The 16,797-nt window shown below is 40.5% G+C and overlaps 1 protein-coding gene across 1 annotated transcript; it reads left to right on the forward strand.

The window, feature by feature from the left end:
* Positions 1–2,841: 2,841 nt before the first annotated feature.
* Positions 2,842–15,048, forward strand: LOC145866985 (uncharacterized). The gene is made up of 2 exons (XM_082971040.1): positions 2,842–2,881; positions 14,189–15,048. Exons 1-2 carry the CDS (start codon positions 2,842–2,844, stop codon positions 14,860–14,862), a joined length of 714 nt encoding a protein of 237 aa, XP_082827166.1. The 3' UTR covers positions 14,863–15,048.
* The last annotated feature ends 1,749 nt before the right edge of the window (positions 15,049–16,797 follow it).

The following is a 16,797-nucleotide window of genomic DNA, read 5'->3' on the forward strand; positions in this document are numbered from 1 at the left end:
GAGCTCTGCTCAGCCTATAACATGACATTATCTATTATTATAGAGCTCTGATCAGCCTATAACATGACATTATCTATTATTATAGAGCTCTGATCAGCCTATAAACATGACATTATCTATTATTAAAGAGCTCTGATCAGCCTATAACATGACATTATCTATTATTATAGAGCTCTGATCAGCCTATAAACATGATCTATTATTATAGAGCTCTGATCAGCCTATAAACATGACATTATCTATTATTATAGAGCTCTGTTCAGCCTATAAACATGACATTATCTATTATTAAAGAGCTCTGTTCAGCCTATAAACATGACATTATCTATTATTATAGAGCTCTGATCAGCCTATAAACATGACATTATCTATTATTATAGAGCTCTGATCAGCCTATAAACATGACATTATCTATTATTATAGAGCTCTGCTCAGCCTATAAACATGATCTATTATTATAGAGGTCTGATCAGCCTATAAACATGACATTATCTATTATTATAGAGCTCTGCTCAGCCTGTAAATATGACATTATCTATTATTATAGAGCTCTGATCAGCCTATAAACATGACATTATCTATTATTATAGAGCTCTGCTCAGCCTATAAACTTGACATTATCTATTATTATACAGCTCTGCTCAGCCTATAAACATGACATTATCTATTATTATAGAGCTCTGCTCAGCCTATAAACTTGACATTATCTATTATTATAGAGCTCTGCTCAGCCTAAAATACGACATTATGTAGCCTGGCAGGTAGGAGCCAGTAACCGAAAGGTTGCTGGATCAAATCCCCGAGCTGACAAGGTAAAAACGCTGTCATTCTGCCCCTGAGCAAGGAAGTTAACCCACTGTTCCCTGGCTGCCGATGACGTGGATGTCTATTAAGGCAGCCCCCCACACCTCTCTGATTCAGAGGGGTTGGGTTAAATACGGGACACACATTTCAGTTGAATCCATTCAGTTGACTAGGTATCCCCCTTTCCCTATTGTAGAGCTCTGCTCAGCCTATAAACATGTGAGAAAGATTAGATTTTATGTTCTACATTATTATTATTATTAGGGCGGCCACCAAGTTTTTATTAAATTATGTAATGTTCTGAAAACTGACTTCAGGTTTTTGAGGAATCTAGCCTCACAGGAAGACAGTTTTATTTTATGGAGGTTTAATTCAGTTCTCTGTTTAATATTTAACTAAAAACTCTGTTTGTCTTTGGTAGGAGAGGGACCAGACTCTCACTCTGACAGCAGGGAGACTCCTTTAGGGGAACCAGACCCAGAGACGCCCAAACCAGCGAGACAACACCACTGTTCCCAGTGTGGAAAGAGTTTTAAGTGGTTAAGGAACCTGAAAGTACATGAGAGAATACAGGAGAAAACCCTTACGAATGCTCCCACTGTGGAAAGAGTTTTACCAAGTTAGGGAACCTAAAAGAGCATGAGAGGACACACACAAGAGAAAAGAGTTTCCAATGTTCCCAGTGTGGAAAGAGGTTTACCCAGTTACGGTACCTGAAACAACATGAAGAAATACACACAGAAGATAGGAAGACCTACCACTGCTCTCAGTGTGGAAAGATATTTACTGGGTTAGGGAACCTGGAAATACATATGAGAAGACACTCTGGAGAGAAGCCGTACCACTGTTCCCACTGTGTAAAGAGTTTTACTCAGTTAGGGAGCCTGAAACCACATGAGAGGGGACACACTGGAGAGAAGCCTTATCACTGTTCCCACTGTGGAAGGAATTTTAGGTGGTATGCGAGCCTGAAGGAGCATGAGAGAATACACACAGGAGAAAAGCCTTACCACTGTTCCAATTGTGAAAAGAGTTTTACCCATCGAGGGAGCCTGAAAGCGCATGAGAGAATACACTCAGGAGAAAAGCCTTACAAATGTTCCCGATGTGAAAAGAGTTTTACCCGGTTAGGGAGCTTGAAAAAGCATGAGAGAACACACACAGGAGAAAAGCCTTTCCAACATACTAATACACAGGAGGAGAAGACATACCACTGCTCTCATTGTGGAAAGACATTTTCCCAGTCAGAGGACCTGAAATCACATGAGAGAATAGAGAGGCTGTGTTCTGACTTATGTTTTTGATTGAGAAATTGTGTTTTTGTTCATTCTACATTAAATCATATTGTATGAATGAAAACATACTGAAAAATAGGTCAACATTTTTTTTCCATCTCAAGAAATGACCATGTCGAAAATCGGATTAAAATAGTTTAAAAAATATGATGCTTTGATTATGAACTTAAGATTGATTGAATGCAAGTGTAAACCCCTAAATGTTGTTCACTATATAGTTGGGATAAGAATCTAATAGTGTTCCATTCCATCGTTTCCTCTCTTTAGAATCTAATAGTGTTCCATTCCATCGTTTCCTCTCTTTAGAATCTAATAGTGTTCCATTCCATCCTTTCTTCTCTTTAGAATCTAATAGTGTTCCATTCCATCCTTTCCTCTATTTAGAATCTAATAGTGTTCCATTCCATCCTTTCCTCTATTTAGAATCTAATAGTGTTCCATTCCATCCTTTCCTCTATTTAGAATCTAATAGTGTTCCATTCCATCCTTTCCTCTATATAGAATCTAATAGTGTTCCATTCCATCCTTTCCTCTATATAGAATCTAATAGTGTTCCATTCCATCCTTTCCTCTATTTAGAATCTAATAGTGTTCCATTCCATCCTTTCCTCTATATAGAATCTAATAGTGTTCCATTCCATTCCTTCATTTAAGCCACTGTAACAGTTGTGTTCAAACATGTTGACTGACAAAAGAGACATTACAGCATGCCTGCCAACTGGCTATATGGCAAAATGTTGATATGTCGAATGTGATCAGGTTTGTGCAGATTGCTTTCAGAGGTAGGCTGTACCCAGAGTAATGGAGGACGCTATATGTTTTGTTGAATGCCCAAAATGTTTATCGATAATCAAGGAGCAAGTGGGGATTTTAACGTTTATTCCGGTTTTATTGTACAATTTCTTCCCTAAAAGTAAATTGAATATTTTCCTTATTTCATCAAAAGTAGATCCATAAAATCAACACACTTCCAGCACTTTGCATGGGTTTTTTGGCAAAGTATTTTTTTACCAGGAGACTGTAGTGCCACTTTCTCAAAATGAGCATGAAATTGCTGTAGGAGGAGGGGTCTGTGTTTTATCAGGAGACTGGGGCCGATCCCCATTTAGGAATGTATGCTTTGCCTACACACTAATTTCATGCTCTGCATACCTACCTTGGGCACTCTGAATACATTTCATTAAACGGCTGAAAACCCTCACACTTGTTGGCCAACATATTTTCTCATGGAGTTTTAATTTCAATAGGGTTTTCAGTCCTTTCCATCTTAAGCCATCCCTTTAAATACAGTGTACCTTTTTAATTAGAATATTGTGCCTTTTACTGAGGAGTGGCTTCCGTCTGGCCACTGGACCATCAAGGCCTGATTGGTGGAGTGCTGCAGAGATGGTGTCCTTCTGGAAGGTTCTCCCATCTCCACAGAGGAACTCTGGAGTGCTTTCATAGTGACCATCGACCATCTCGGGTGGTTGTTGTCCTTGATGATCTTCTTGGCCTTCCTGTGAAATCGGGTGCTGTAGATGTCCTGGAGAGCAGGTAGTTTGCCCCCAGTGATGCGTTGGGCAGACCGCATCACCGGGGGGGTGCAGTTGCAGGCATTATCAGTTGCCGTACCAGGCGGTGATACAGGATGCTCTCAATTGTGCATCTGTAAAAGTTTGTGAGGGTTTTAGTTGCCAAGCCAAATTTCTTCAGCCTCCTGAGGTTGAAAAGTCGCTGTTGCGCCTTCTTCACCACATTTCTGTGTGGGTGGACCATTTCAGTTTGTCAGTGATGTGTACAATGATGAACTTTAATCTTTCCACCTTCTCCACTGCGTCCCATTGATGTGGATAGGGGGGTGCTCCCTCTGCTGTTATCTGAAGTCCACGATCATCTCCTTTGTTTTGTTGACGTTGGGCGAGAGGTTATTTTCCTGGCACCACACTCCCAGGGCCCTCACTTCCTTCCTGTAGGCTCTCATCATTGCTGGTAATCAGGCCTACTACTGTTGTGTCGTCTGCAAACTTGATGATTGAGGCGTACGTGGCCACGCAGTCATGGTGAACAGGAAGTACAGGAGGGGCTGAGCACCCATCAGTGAAGTGGAGGTGTTTTCTCCTATCTTCACCACCTGGGGGAGGCCCGTCAGGAAGTCCAGGACCCAGTTACACAGGGCGGGGTTCAGACCCAGGGCCTCAAGCTTAATGAAGAGCTTGGAGGATACTATGGTGTTGAATGCTGAGCTATAGTCAATGAACAGCATTCTTACATAGGTATTCTTCTTGTCCAGATGGGATAGGGCAGTGTGCAGTGTGATTGCATCATCTGTGGATCTATTGAGGCGGTAAGCAAATTGGAGTGGGTCTAGGGTATCAGGTAAGGTGGAGGTGATATGATCCTTGACTAGTCTCTCAAAGCACTTCATGATGATGGAAGTGAGTGCTACGGGGCGATAGTCATTTAGATCAGTTACCTTTGCTTTCTGGGCTCCCGAGTGGTGCAACGGTTTACAGCACTGCATCTCAGTGCAAGAGGCGTCACTACAGTCCCTGGTTTGAATCCAGGCTGAATCACATCCGGCTGTGATTGGGAGTCACTGCGTTGTCCGGGTTTGGCCAGGCTATCATTGTAAATAAAGAATTTGTTCTTAACTGACTTGCTGAGTTAAATAAAATAAATATATATTGGGTACAGGAACAATGGTGGACATCTTGAAGCATGTGGGGACAGTAGACTGGGATAGGGAGAGATTGAATATGTCTGTAATATGTCTCATAGCAAAGGGTTTGAATACTTATGTAAATAAGGTATTTTAGTTTTTTATTTGTAATACATTTCTGATCATTTCTAAAAACCTGCTTTCGCTTTGTCATTATGGGGTATTGTGTGTAGATTGATGAGGAACATTTTCTCCTAAATCCATTTTAGAATAAAGCGTAACAAAATGTGGAGAAAGTAAAGCGTTTGAATACTTTCCGAATACGCTATAAACTACATTTAAAAAAAGTTAATTAAATTCATGTAAAATAATCTTTGTCTGTAATTAAAATCTGATCCTCAACTGCGTTTCCCTCCAGTCAGCAGACGGCGATGTGCGTCTTTCAGGCGATGCTGCAGCGTGACGTATAATCTAGTGGACGGTTCTTCATAAACAGCTCGTCAACCACCTCGGTAGCTTGCTAGCCAACATAGCCGAAAGATTCAAGCTATTTAGACGCTTTCGGTCTATATTAGCTACTGTGTTTTAGACACACTTCTATCGTATCTACTTGTTAACCTATTTAATTTAATATTACGTTATTTTTATTAGTCAGCTATAATAGCTGGCTGGTTAAGTTAGCATTAGCCTAGTCGCTAATGATAGCTAGCTAGCTAACATCCCCGAACATGAGCTCCCTAAACTACTCCCCTCCTGTTAAAGAAGAGGAGGTCTGCTGGACGGAGAAAGAAGCTCTGGGGCTGAACATTGTCGTGAAAGAGGAGAAGGAAAAAGAGGATGTTACAGTAAAACAAGAAGTAGAGGGTGAGGCTGTTACAGTGAAAGAAGAAGAGAAAGACGTTTCAGTTAAACAAGAGGAAGAAGAGGATGATGCTGTTTTTGGAGTGAAGAAGGAAGGAGAGATTACTGTCACATTGGAAGATGAAGAGGAGGAGACAGGAGATCTGATTAACACCAGTAAGTACCGCCTTCAATTCGTTTTTAACTTTGGATATTCGGAGTTGGCTCGTCAATACCTCTTCAACGGAGGGTCCTGGGATGATGACTGATATGTCTAGAATCAGACGACGTAGAGACAAGCTACCCCTTGTTTTCTCCGTTCCGTTTCCAAAAAGTGACTTAACATATATATTTGAGGAGGGTCTATCTGCTGACCGCAGACTGGGGGGCCACAGCATGTAGTGATTTTAATGTAGTGATGTTTTACTACACACCGTGACCCCCAATAGAGCCATGTGAGAGTTGGGTTGGCTACACCAAAGATTATGGATATACTGACAAGATGTCTCTCCGTCCTGACAAGGGGAGTCGTTGTCCACAAAGCTGCACTGTGGGTTGTCTCGCTCCCGCCTATCCTGTCTTTGGATTGGTGGATACATCTTATTATTGTAATCTATTGTTTATATTCTATGAGGGTTGTTGTCGTCAACCGCCTGTATTCAATGGAGAGAGATGCTAAGCTACTAGCATGAATATGCATAGCGATCTGAAGACAACTCCTATAGTGTTTTTATCAAAGTTGTCGGTATGTCACGTGTCCACGTAACAACTTAATCATTACGAAACTTCTGTTAGATCAAGTAAACCTCACGTAGCAAATAAGCCATTCATTTTGTTGTTGACCACATTCAACACTTTCCACATTGGGTTGATAATTGTTTCCACTTGGATACAACCTACTGTAACCTACTGGCATGACCTAGAGAGATACAACCTACTGGCATGACCTAGAGAGATACAACCTACTGTAGCCTACTGGCATGACCTAGAGAGATACAACCTACTGTAACCTACTGGCATGACCTAGAGAGATACAACCTACTGTAACCTACTGGCATGACCTAGAGAGATACAACCTACTGTAACCTACTGGCATGACCTAGAGAGATACAACCTACTGTAGCCTACTGGCATGACCTAGAGAGTTACAACCTACTGTAACCTACTGGCATGACCTAGAGAGATACAACCTACTGTAGCCTACTGCCATGACCTAGAGAGATACAACCTACTGTAACCTACTGGCATGACCTAGAGAGATACAACCTACTGTAACCTACTGGCATGACCTAGAGAGATACAACCTACTGTAACCTACTGGCATGACCTAGAGAGATACAACCTACTGTAACCTACTGGCATGACCTAGAGAGATACAACCTACTGTAACTTACTGGCATGACCTAGAGAGTTACAACCTACTGTAACCTACTGGCATGACCTAGAGAGATACAACCTACTGTAACCTACTGGCATGACCTAGAGAGTTCCAACCTACTGTAACCTACTGGCATGACCTAGAGAGTTACAACCTACTGTAACCTACTGGAATGACCTAGAGAGTTACAACCTACTGTAGCCTACTGGCATGACCTAGAGAGATACAACCTACTGTAACCTACTGGCATGACCTAGAGAGTTACAACCTACTGTAACCTACTGGCATGACCTAGAGAGATACAACCTACTGTAACCTACTGGCATGACCTAGAGAGTTACAACCTACTGTAACCTATTGGCATGATCTAGAGAGATACAACCTACTGTAACCTACTGGCATGACCTAGAGAGATACAACCTACTGTAACCTACTGGCATGACCTAGAGAGTTACAACCTACTGTAACCTACTGGCATGACCTAGAGAGATACAACCTACTGTAACCTACTGGCATGACCTAGAGAGATTGAACCTACTGTAACCTACTGGCATGACCTAGAGAGATACAACCTACTGTAACCTACTGGCATGACCTAGAGAGATACAACCTACTGGCATGACCTAGGGAGTTACAACCTACTGTAACCTACTGGCATGACCTAGAGAGTTACAACCTACTGTAACCTACTGGCATGACCTAGAGAGATACAACCTACTGTAGCCTACTGGCATGACCTAGATATATATATATATATATATATATATATATATATATATATATATATATATATATATATATATATATACAAGCATTTCTAAACTTTTTTTCTCACTTTTATGGGGTATTGTGATGTCTTTATGAGGTATTGTCTGAAAATTGATAATTGAAAAAAAAATCTATTTCATAATAAAAATGTGTAAAAAGGGAAGGGGTCTGAATGCATGTATGTTGTATGTTCTAGGGCAGATTTTTAAAAAAAATAGTATTTTCTTTCTACCAATTGATTGGTTGAAATGTTATGACGTGTATTTGTTCATATAGACACACCCCATGTGTTTAATAAAATCAACTGTATGTGCAGAACTTGAACTGAACTGATGCTTCAAGCGTTTGATTAAATAATTAACACACACAAATGACTTGAGGAAGCCAGAGGTCAATATAACCAGAAGAAAATAACCAATTCCCCACCTGCTGCTGGCCTTCGTTAATTCTGACGTTATGCTCCTGAAGTTTCCGGTAAAATACGAAAACTTTTTCCATTTCCGTTTGAAGTGCCAATTTATCTTACCATTTCTACCGATCTGCGTGCCAGTTATGAACGAGTTACAACACCTGTTTGGCTCCGCCACTTCCTGGGTCGGTGAAGTGAGGTATTAAATTTAAGGATTAAATCATTTAAGGAATATATCCGAGTCTCACGCTCATCACCTGTGGAATGCGGGGCTTCCAGCGAGGTGTGGATTTAATAGTATGTTGTACCTAGTTTCCCTCCTTCAGGGAACAGTAGTTATAGTCATAACGTGTGGATTTAATAGTATGTTGTACCTAGTTCCCCTCCTTCAGGGAACAGTAGTTATAGTCATAACATTAAGCTTGTCATATGATGAACTTTAACTTATATACTGGATCTTGCTGTCGGACAGTTTTTTGTATTCAGATCTCTGAAATGCTCTCTAACTACGTAACATTTATTGTCTCCTTATATTACGCTGGGAAAACAGTTTTCATGGGCACAGAAATCCTAAATCATTTCAGTTTACTAAATCCAATGGTTCTAACCGAGAGTCACCTTAACTTTATTGACAACTCCCAAATGGATACTGTCATTAATGCGGTTCTTAAATAATTACGCATAATACTTAATACTGTAGCTGTTTAGTTACAGTCACATATTCAACTATCATCAGCTGATCCAGGAAATCAGTAAAGACAGTTATGCCGTGCTCCACGTTGAATCCATCATCCCAAACAAATCGATATTTATAATGTGTTATTGTCTACTTGATTTACAGTAGGGTCTCGTTAGTCCGTTTGGAAACGGAGATACTTAGCTCATAATGTGTAGAGAACTGTTCCTTGGTGGATAGGCTATTGTACAACACACAGAGCTATTTTCCTTTATTCAGGACATTTAGAATGACAACACATTACAGAGTAGCCTAGTGGGATTATTCACAAAATGATCTGGTGATCAGGTTATGAAATGTCATGACAAAGACATTTTAGTCTCCTTGTTTCACCTGAAATATTAAATGATTTATAGTCCTAGGTCTATGTTGTTGTTAGGTGAAGTTATGGGTCCTACAGTAGGTCTATGTTATTGTTAGGTGAGATTATAGACCATTTTGGCGTGGACAAAATCTCATTGTCAGGCTGATGTCAGGCTGATGAAAAACTAGCCAATGATCATTTTACTGGTTGAAGTCGTTTTTAAATATAAAGTAGTACATTTTCGACAATAACACAAACATTATATTAAATCAGGACATTCAAACGAGCCTTACAATTATAATCCAAAGTAGTGTCAAATGATAATAATAATCATAATCAACCTGGAAACGGAGGCTTTATTTGCTGTCAGCCTATGAGAACTCCCCTGAGTTTCCCCCACGGTGGTGAATTAGTGAATAGACACAGAGCTTAATGTGAGTTTCCTTGAGTAGCACTCCTGATCTAGTGCTGTAATATTCAGAATACATTGTGAAAACTAATTTTTGCTCACCATTTTTTAAATATATTTAAAAAAAAATCAACACTTTTTTCTCCCCAATTGGTAGTTACAGTCTTGTCTCATCGCTGCAACTCCCATACGGACTCAGGAGAGGCGAAGGTCGAGAGCCATGCGTCCTCCGAAACACAACCCAACCTAGCCGCGCTGCTTCTTGACACAATGCCCATCCAACCCGGAAGCCATCAGCACCAATGTGTCGGAGGAAACACGTACACCTGGCGACCTGGTCAGTGTGCACTGCGCCCGGCCCGCCACAGGAGTTGCTAGTGCGCGATGAGACAAGGATATCCCTGCCGGGCAAACCCTCCCCTAACCTGGACGACGGTGGGCCAATTGTGCGTCGCCCCATGGGCCTCCCGGTCGCGGCCGGCTGCAACAGAGCTTGGACTCGAACCCAGAATCTCTAATGGCACAGCTTAGGCCACTTGCTCACCATTTTTGCTCCAGGCAGATATACTACATCCATAACTAGCGGTTTCTGCATTAGCAGGGAGGGGTTTCTGCAATCAAATTGTGTGCGCATCGCCCTTGTCGCAATTTTAGGTGTTGGCTTTGGGGGTGACCAGTGAGATATACCTGCTGCTGTGATGTGATGCTGGACGGGCGAGCAGGTGCGGGCAGTGATCGATTGAATAGCATGCATTTAGTTTGGAAGGAGCCATGGAAGGAGAGTTGTATGGCATTGAAGCTCGTTTGGAGGTTAGTTAACACAGTGTCCAAAGAGGGGCCAGAAGTATACAGAATGGTGTCATCTGCGTAGAGGTGGATCAGAGACTCACCAGCAGCAAGAGCGACATCATTGATGTATACAGAGGAGAGAGTCGGCCCGAGAATTGAACCCTGTGGCACCCCCATAGACTGCCAGAGGCCTGTACAACAGGCCCTCCGATTTGACACACTGAACTCTATCAGAGAAGTAGTTGGTAAACCAGGCGAGGCCATCATTTGAGAAACCAAGGCTGTCGATTTTTCCAATAAGAATGTGGTGATTGACAGAGTCGAAAGCCTTGGCCAGGTCGATGAATACGGCTGCACAGTAATGTCTCTTATCGATGGCGGTTATGATGTCGTTGATGTAGTTAGTATGCCAAAAGTTCCCGGATGTCGTACTAAATTCGCCAAAATACGACGTATACACGCAGTACTTTAGGGCCCATAATGCAATTCTTCATGAAATGGACGTAGCTTCACAACATTTTCAGATTTGAAGAAAATGGCGGAAAATATGCAGCCGAAGTCCAACGAGAGCCGAAACAAATTCATTGCTTTAACTAATTATGACAAATGTTAAGAACATGTTAAGCAATGTAATAAAGACATTTCTTTTCAAGTAAGTTACCTTACACAATATTTTGGCTGACAATTTGCTTGCATGTTATTACAGCAGTATGTACCGGCATGTTAAAACCTCTCTGGGGTAGGTGGGACGCTACCGTCACACCTCGCCAACAGCCATTGAAATAGCAGGGCGCCAAATTCAAAACAACAAAAATCTCATAATTCAAATTTCTCACACATACAAGTATTATACACCATTTTAAAGATACACTTCTCATTAATCCAACCACTGTGTCCGATTTCAAAAACGCTTTACAGCGAAAGCATTAGATTATGTTAGGACACCACCTAGACAAGAAAAACCACACAGCCATATTCCAAGCAAGGAGAGGCGTCACAAAAACCAGAAATACAGCTAAAATTAATCACTAACCTTTGATGATCTTCATCAGATGGCACTCATAGGACTTCATGTTACACAATATATGTATGTTTTGCTCCATAAAGTTCATATTTATATCCAAAAACCCCATTTTACATTGGCATGTAATGTTCAGAAATGTTTTGCCTCCAAAACCCCCGATGAATGAGCACATCAATTTACAGAAATACTCATCATAAACGTTGATAAAATATACAACTGTTATGCATAGAATTAAAGATATACTTCTCCTTAATGCAACCGCTGTGTCAGATTTCAAAAAAGCTTTACGGCGAAAGCACACTTTGCAATAATCTGAGTACAGCGCTCAGTCACCAAAACAAGCCATACAGATACCCGCCATGTTGTGGAGTCAACAGAAGTCAGAAATACCATTATAAATATTCACTTACCTTTGATGATTTTCATCGGAATGCACTCCCAGGAATCCCAGTTCCACAATACATGTACGTTTTGTTCGATGAAGTTCATGTTTATGTCCAAATACCTCCATTTTGTTCGCGCGTTAGGTTCACTATTCCAAATGCAGAAGGCGCGCGCATTAAAGTCCAGACGAAAAGTCAAAAAAGTTATATTACAGTTTGTAGAAACACGTCAAACGATGTGTAGAATCAATCTTTAGGATGTTTTTATCATAAATCTTCAAAAATATTCCAACCGGATAATTCCTTTGTCTTCATAAAGGAAAGAGAACTGAGCTTGTGCTCATGGCTGCGTGCGTAACTAAAATAATGGCTGACGGCCAGACACCTGACTCAATCAGCTCTTATTCTCTCCCCATTCACAGTAGAAGCCTGAAACAACATTCTAAAGACTGTTGACATCTAGTGGAAGCCTTAGGAAGTGCAATATGACCCCATAGACACTGTATATTGGATGTATATTGTGTGTTAGATAGGCAATCACTTGAAAAACTACAAACCTCAGATTTCCACACTTCCTGGTTGGATTTTTCTAAGGTTTTGCCTGACATATGAGTTCTGTTATACTCACAGACATTATTCAAACCGTTTTAGACACTTCAGTGTTTTCTATCCAAATCTACTAATTATATGCATATTCTAGCTTTTGGGCCTGAGTAGCAGGCAGTTTACTCTGGGCATGCTTTTCATCCGGACGTGAAAATACTGCCCCCTACCCCGATGAAGCATTTCCAATCCAAAATTAAATCTAGAATCGTCTTCATATTTCGCAACAAAGCCTCCTTCACTCACGCTGCCAAACATACCCTCGTTAAACTGACTTTCCTGCCGATCCTTGACTTCGGCGATGTCATTTTCAAAATAGCCTCCAACACTCTACTCAGCAAACTGGATGCAGTCTATCACAGTGCCATCCGTTTTGTCACCAAATCCCCATATACCATCCACCACTGCGACCTGTAAGCTCTCGTTGGCTGGCCTTCTCTACATATTCGTCGCCAAACCCACTGGCTCCAGGTCATCTACAAGTCTTTGCTAGGCCACCTTATCTCAGCTCACAGGTCACCATAGCAACACCCACCCATAGCACGCGCTCCAGCAGGTATATCTCACTGGTCATCCCCAAAGCCAACACCTCCTTTGGCCGCATTTCCTTCCAGTTTTCTGCTGCCAATGACTTGAACGAATTGCAAAAATCGCTGAAGTTGGAGACATATATCTCCCTCACTAACTTTAAGCATCAGCTATCTGAGCAGCTTACCGATCGCTGCAGCTGTACACAGCCCATCTGTAAATAGCACATCCAACTACCTACCTCATCCCCATGTTTTTATTTACTTTTTTGCTCTTTTGCACACCAGTATTTCTACTTGCACATCATCATCTGCACATCTATCACTCCAGTGTTAATTTGCTAAATTGTAATTACTTCGCTGCTGTGGCCTATTTATTGCCTTACCTCCTTACTCCATTTGCACACACTGTATATAGATTTTTCTATTGTGTTATTGACTGTACGTTTGTTTATGTGTAACTCTGTGTTGTTTGTGTCGCACTGCTTTGCTTTATCTTGGCCAGGTCGCAGTTGTAAATGAGAACTTGTTCTCAACTGGCCCACCTGGTTAAATAAAGGTGAAAAACAAAATGTAATAAAAAATACATTTAAAAAATCATAACTTTATTGACAACACCCAAATGGATACTGTCATTAACTCGGTTCTTAATACTGTAGCAAACATTATATTAAGCAGGACATTCAAGCGAGCTTTACAATTATAATCCAAAGTAGTGTGAAATGCACTCATAAGCAACCTGGAAATGGAAGTTACTTCCCTGAGTTTTCCCTCATTCAGAATACATTGTGAAAAACTAAAATCTTTGCTCACCATTTTTGCTCCAGGCAGATATAGTACATCCGTAACTATCGGTTTCCTCATTAGCAGGGAGGAGTTTCTGCAATCAAATTGCCCTCGTGCCGCAATTTTAGCAAACACAGAAAGGGGCCTATATTGGAGACCAAAAGTCGCCTGGCACACTGCTTAGAGTTTCAACAACATGAATAACTTATTTCTAGCCTACAATCTTAGATGTTACTACTAATGTGAAAACAAGACAAAATATGAATGTTCTTGCTCATTTTAAGACAATTGTTAAATCATGTTAACATTCATTACAGACGTCAATTGTTGTATAACATCATGGCTCCGCTGTTGGCATCACCTTTTACAGTGGATTACCGCTGTTGTGGGCCTTTAATCATCTGTCTGACTTTGTTGTTCACACAGGAGAGAGACGTGACTATCGTGGATCCTCTGGGGAGCCTCAACAACCTCATGATGCTGACGAGGCAGAGAAGAGTCTCTCCACATCAGAACTCCTCAATAAACACCTGCAGACACCCACAGGGAAGAGAACTCACCGCTACTCTGACTGTGGGAAGAGATTCACCTCATCAACAGGCATTAAAATTCATCAGAGAAGACACACAGGAGAGAAACCCTATAGCTGTGATCAATGTGGGAAGAGTTTTGGTCAATCTAGCAATCTGACAGTGCACCAGAGAACACACACAGGAGAGAAACCATATAGCTGTGATCAATGTGGGAAGAGTTTTACTGAGTCTGGGGGTCTGATATTACACCAGAGAAGACACACAGGAGAGAAACCTTATAGCTGTGATCAATGTGGGAAGAGTTTTGGTCAATCTAGCAATCTGACAGTGCACCAGAGAACACACACAGGAGAGAAACCATATAGCTGTGATCAATGTGGGAAGAGTTTTGGTAAATCTAGCCAGCTGACAGTGCACCAGAGAATACACACAGGAGAGAAACCTTATAGCTGTGATCAATGTGGGAAGAGATTTGGTCAATCTGGCCATCTGACATCACACAAGAGAACACACACAGGAGAGAAATCTTATAGCTGTGATCAATGTGGGAAGAGTTTTGCTGATTCTGGCTCTCTGACTCAACACCAGAGAAGACACACAGGAGAGAAACCTCATAGCTGTGACCAGAGATAATCTGATAAAAGATCTCTGATCAAATATCAGAAAATACATACATGAAGGAGTTGTTTCATGATATCAATGAATTAATGTCACAATGTAGAATGTTTTAACATTGTAGAAGGAGTATTTTAATAATGTCACAATGTAGAACCCTAAACGTTTGTCCCCTGTTCTATTGATTTCAACATTATATGGATATTAGCCTCAGAGGGAAAATCCAGGCTCTGAAATGGAAGAGTTACTATTTATGTGATTTAACAAAAAGTGACTAACAAAAAAAGAGTTGTGTTCCACTTACCATGTTGGTGACCCACTGGAATCAAAATGCAACACTTCAAAATGTATCTGGCTGTTTTCTACCAGTTGTCCTCTAACCAGGGATGTACACATTATTCCCAGATTCTGTGTGGTTTTTGAGCTGTTAGTTTTAACAGGACGTGCAACTTCATCTCCCTCCTGTCACACAAATGATTTTAGCATGATATCGATGAATAAGTGTTGTGTTCCTTTGTTTAGCGACCCCTAAATTTAAATGCATCACTCCAAAATGTAGCTGACTGTCTTCTGCAGGTTGTCCTCTAACCAGTGAGGTAAAATATATCTCCCATTTCCATGTGTTTTTTTAGTTGTGTTAGTTTCAACAGCACGTACAACCTGATTTCCCCCCTAATCGATATCAGTGATTTATTGCTACTTGTCATAACAACAGTGTTTCTGGTGCTTGTGCAGTTTATAAGAAGCTTGTTTAATAAAAATACAAGTAATATGATTATTGTGGCAGATGTTTGTGTATATAGCACATGTTATGTTTAGGTTTTCAATTTATCACAAACTGTTTCTGCATATTGGTTATTGATTTAGACAGCCCACCAGACATTATTTCCTAAAGGACTTAATGATGAAATGCCTATGTATTTTATGTTGTGATTCTGAACTTGAATTGTTTTCCTATTTAAGATAATTCTGATGCTTTTCGTACGATGTACCCAATGATTAATGAAAACTTGTCCTCATTGTGGTTTTATTTAATGCGTCTTATTTATACACTGTAGTGTTTGTGAAATGCTTGTTATGTTTCGTAGCACTTATTTATTTGTCCTTTGCCTCCAACCCCTTTCCATGCATGGAAAATATCCCACCTAGCAAAATGTAATTGAAAAGATATTGAAAATAAGACTATGCCCAACATCCAATACACATTCAGTTTTAGTTGAAAGTGAAAGTTGAGAAGATGTCGTTTTTTTCATTGACTTGAAAACAACTTAAATTCAATGTCCTTGCAGCCTATACACATTGACTCAGTATAATAAATTGGTCTATAATCAATTGTATTAACAATCCTACATCACTCCAGCATTTATTGACAACATTCAAATTCTAATTGTCTTTATTCCACTACTGAAGAAGCATGACTCAAATCACCTCATATTTCAAACATTCAGCCTGACAAAAGATACATGTTTTATTATTTTATGCCTCACCATTAAGTTAATTATTGCCAATACATAACAAAGGGGTGTACATTTGGTTTGATATTTCATATTTACAATTAATGTAGCATTTAGTAATCAATGATTTATGCAACCAACTGACAATTTTTGGGTACAATTATATTGACATAATATCAGGGATCATTTTATAATGTCATTTTAGAATATCTGTGTTCATTCTCAGATGTGCCAACCCAAATGTACTAGAGCATGACATTGGGGACTGGGCCCCGATCCAACAACATGCCTATCTAGTGAACCCTGAAAAGCGAGAGAAGCTGAGGTGGAAAGTTACTATGGATATTGCCAGAGTTTCCTCTTGAAATCAGACATGTCCGTTTTAAGGGCAACTTGGTAGCTGATTGTCTCAAGGCTGGGCAGTCAAAAATGTTTTGTGTTTAGCCATTGCGTTGCCATGGATCCCAATTTATTTTGACTGCACGTTTTTCCGTATTGG

Source organism: Salmo salar, unplaced genomic scaffold (assembly GCF_965601325.2).
Source record: "Salmo salar unplaced genomic scaffold, fSalSal1 ptg000152l, whole genome shotgun sequence".
NCBI lineage: Eukaryota > Metazoa > Chordata > Actinopteri > Salmoniformes > Salmonidae > Salmo > Salmo salar.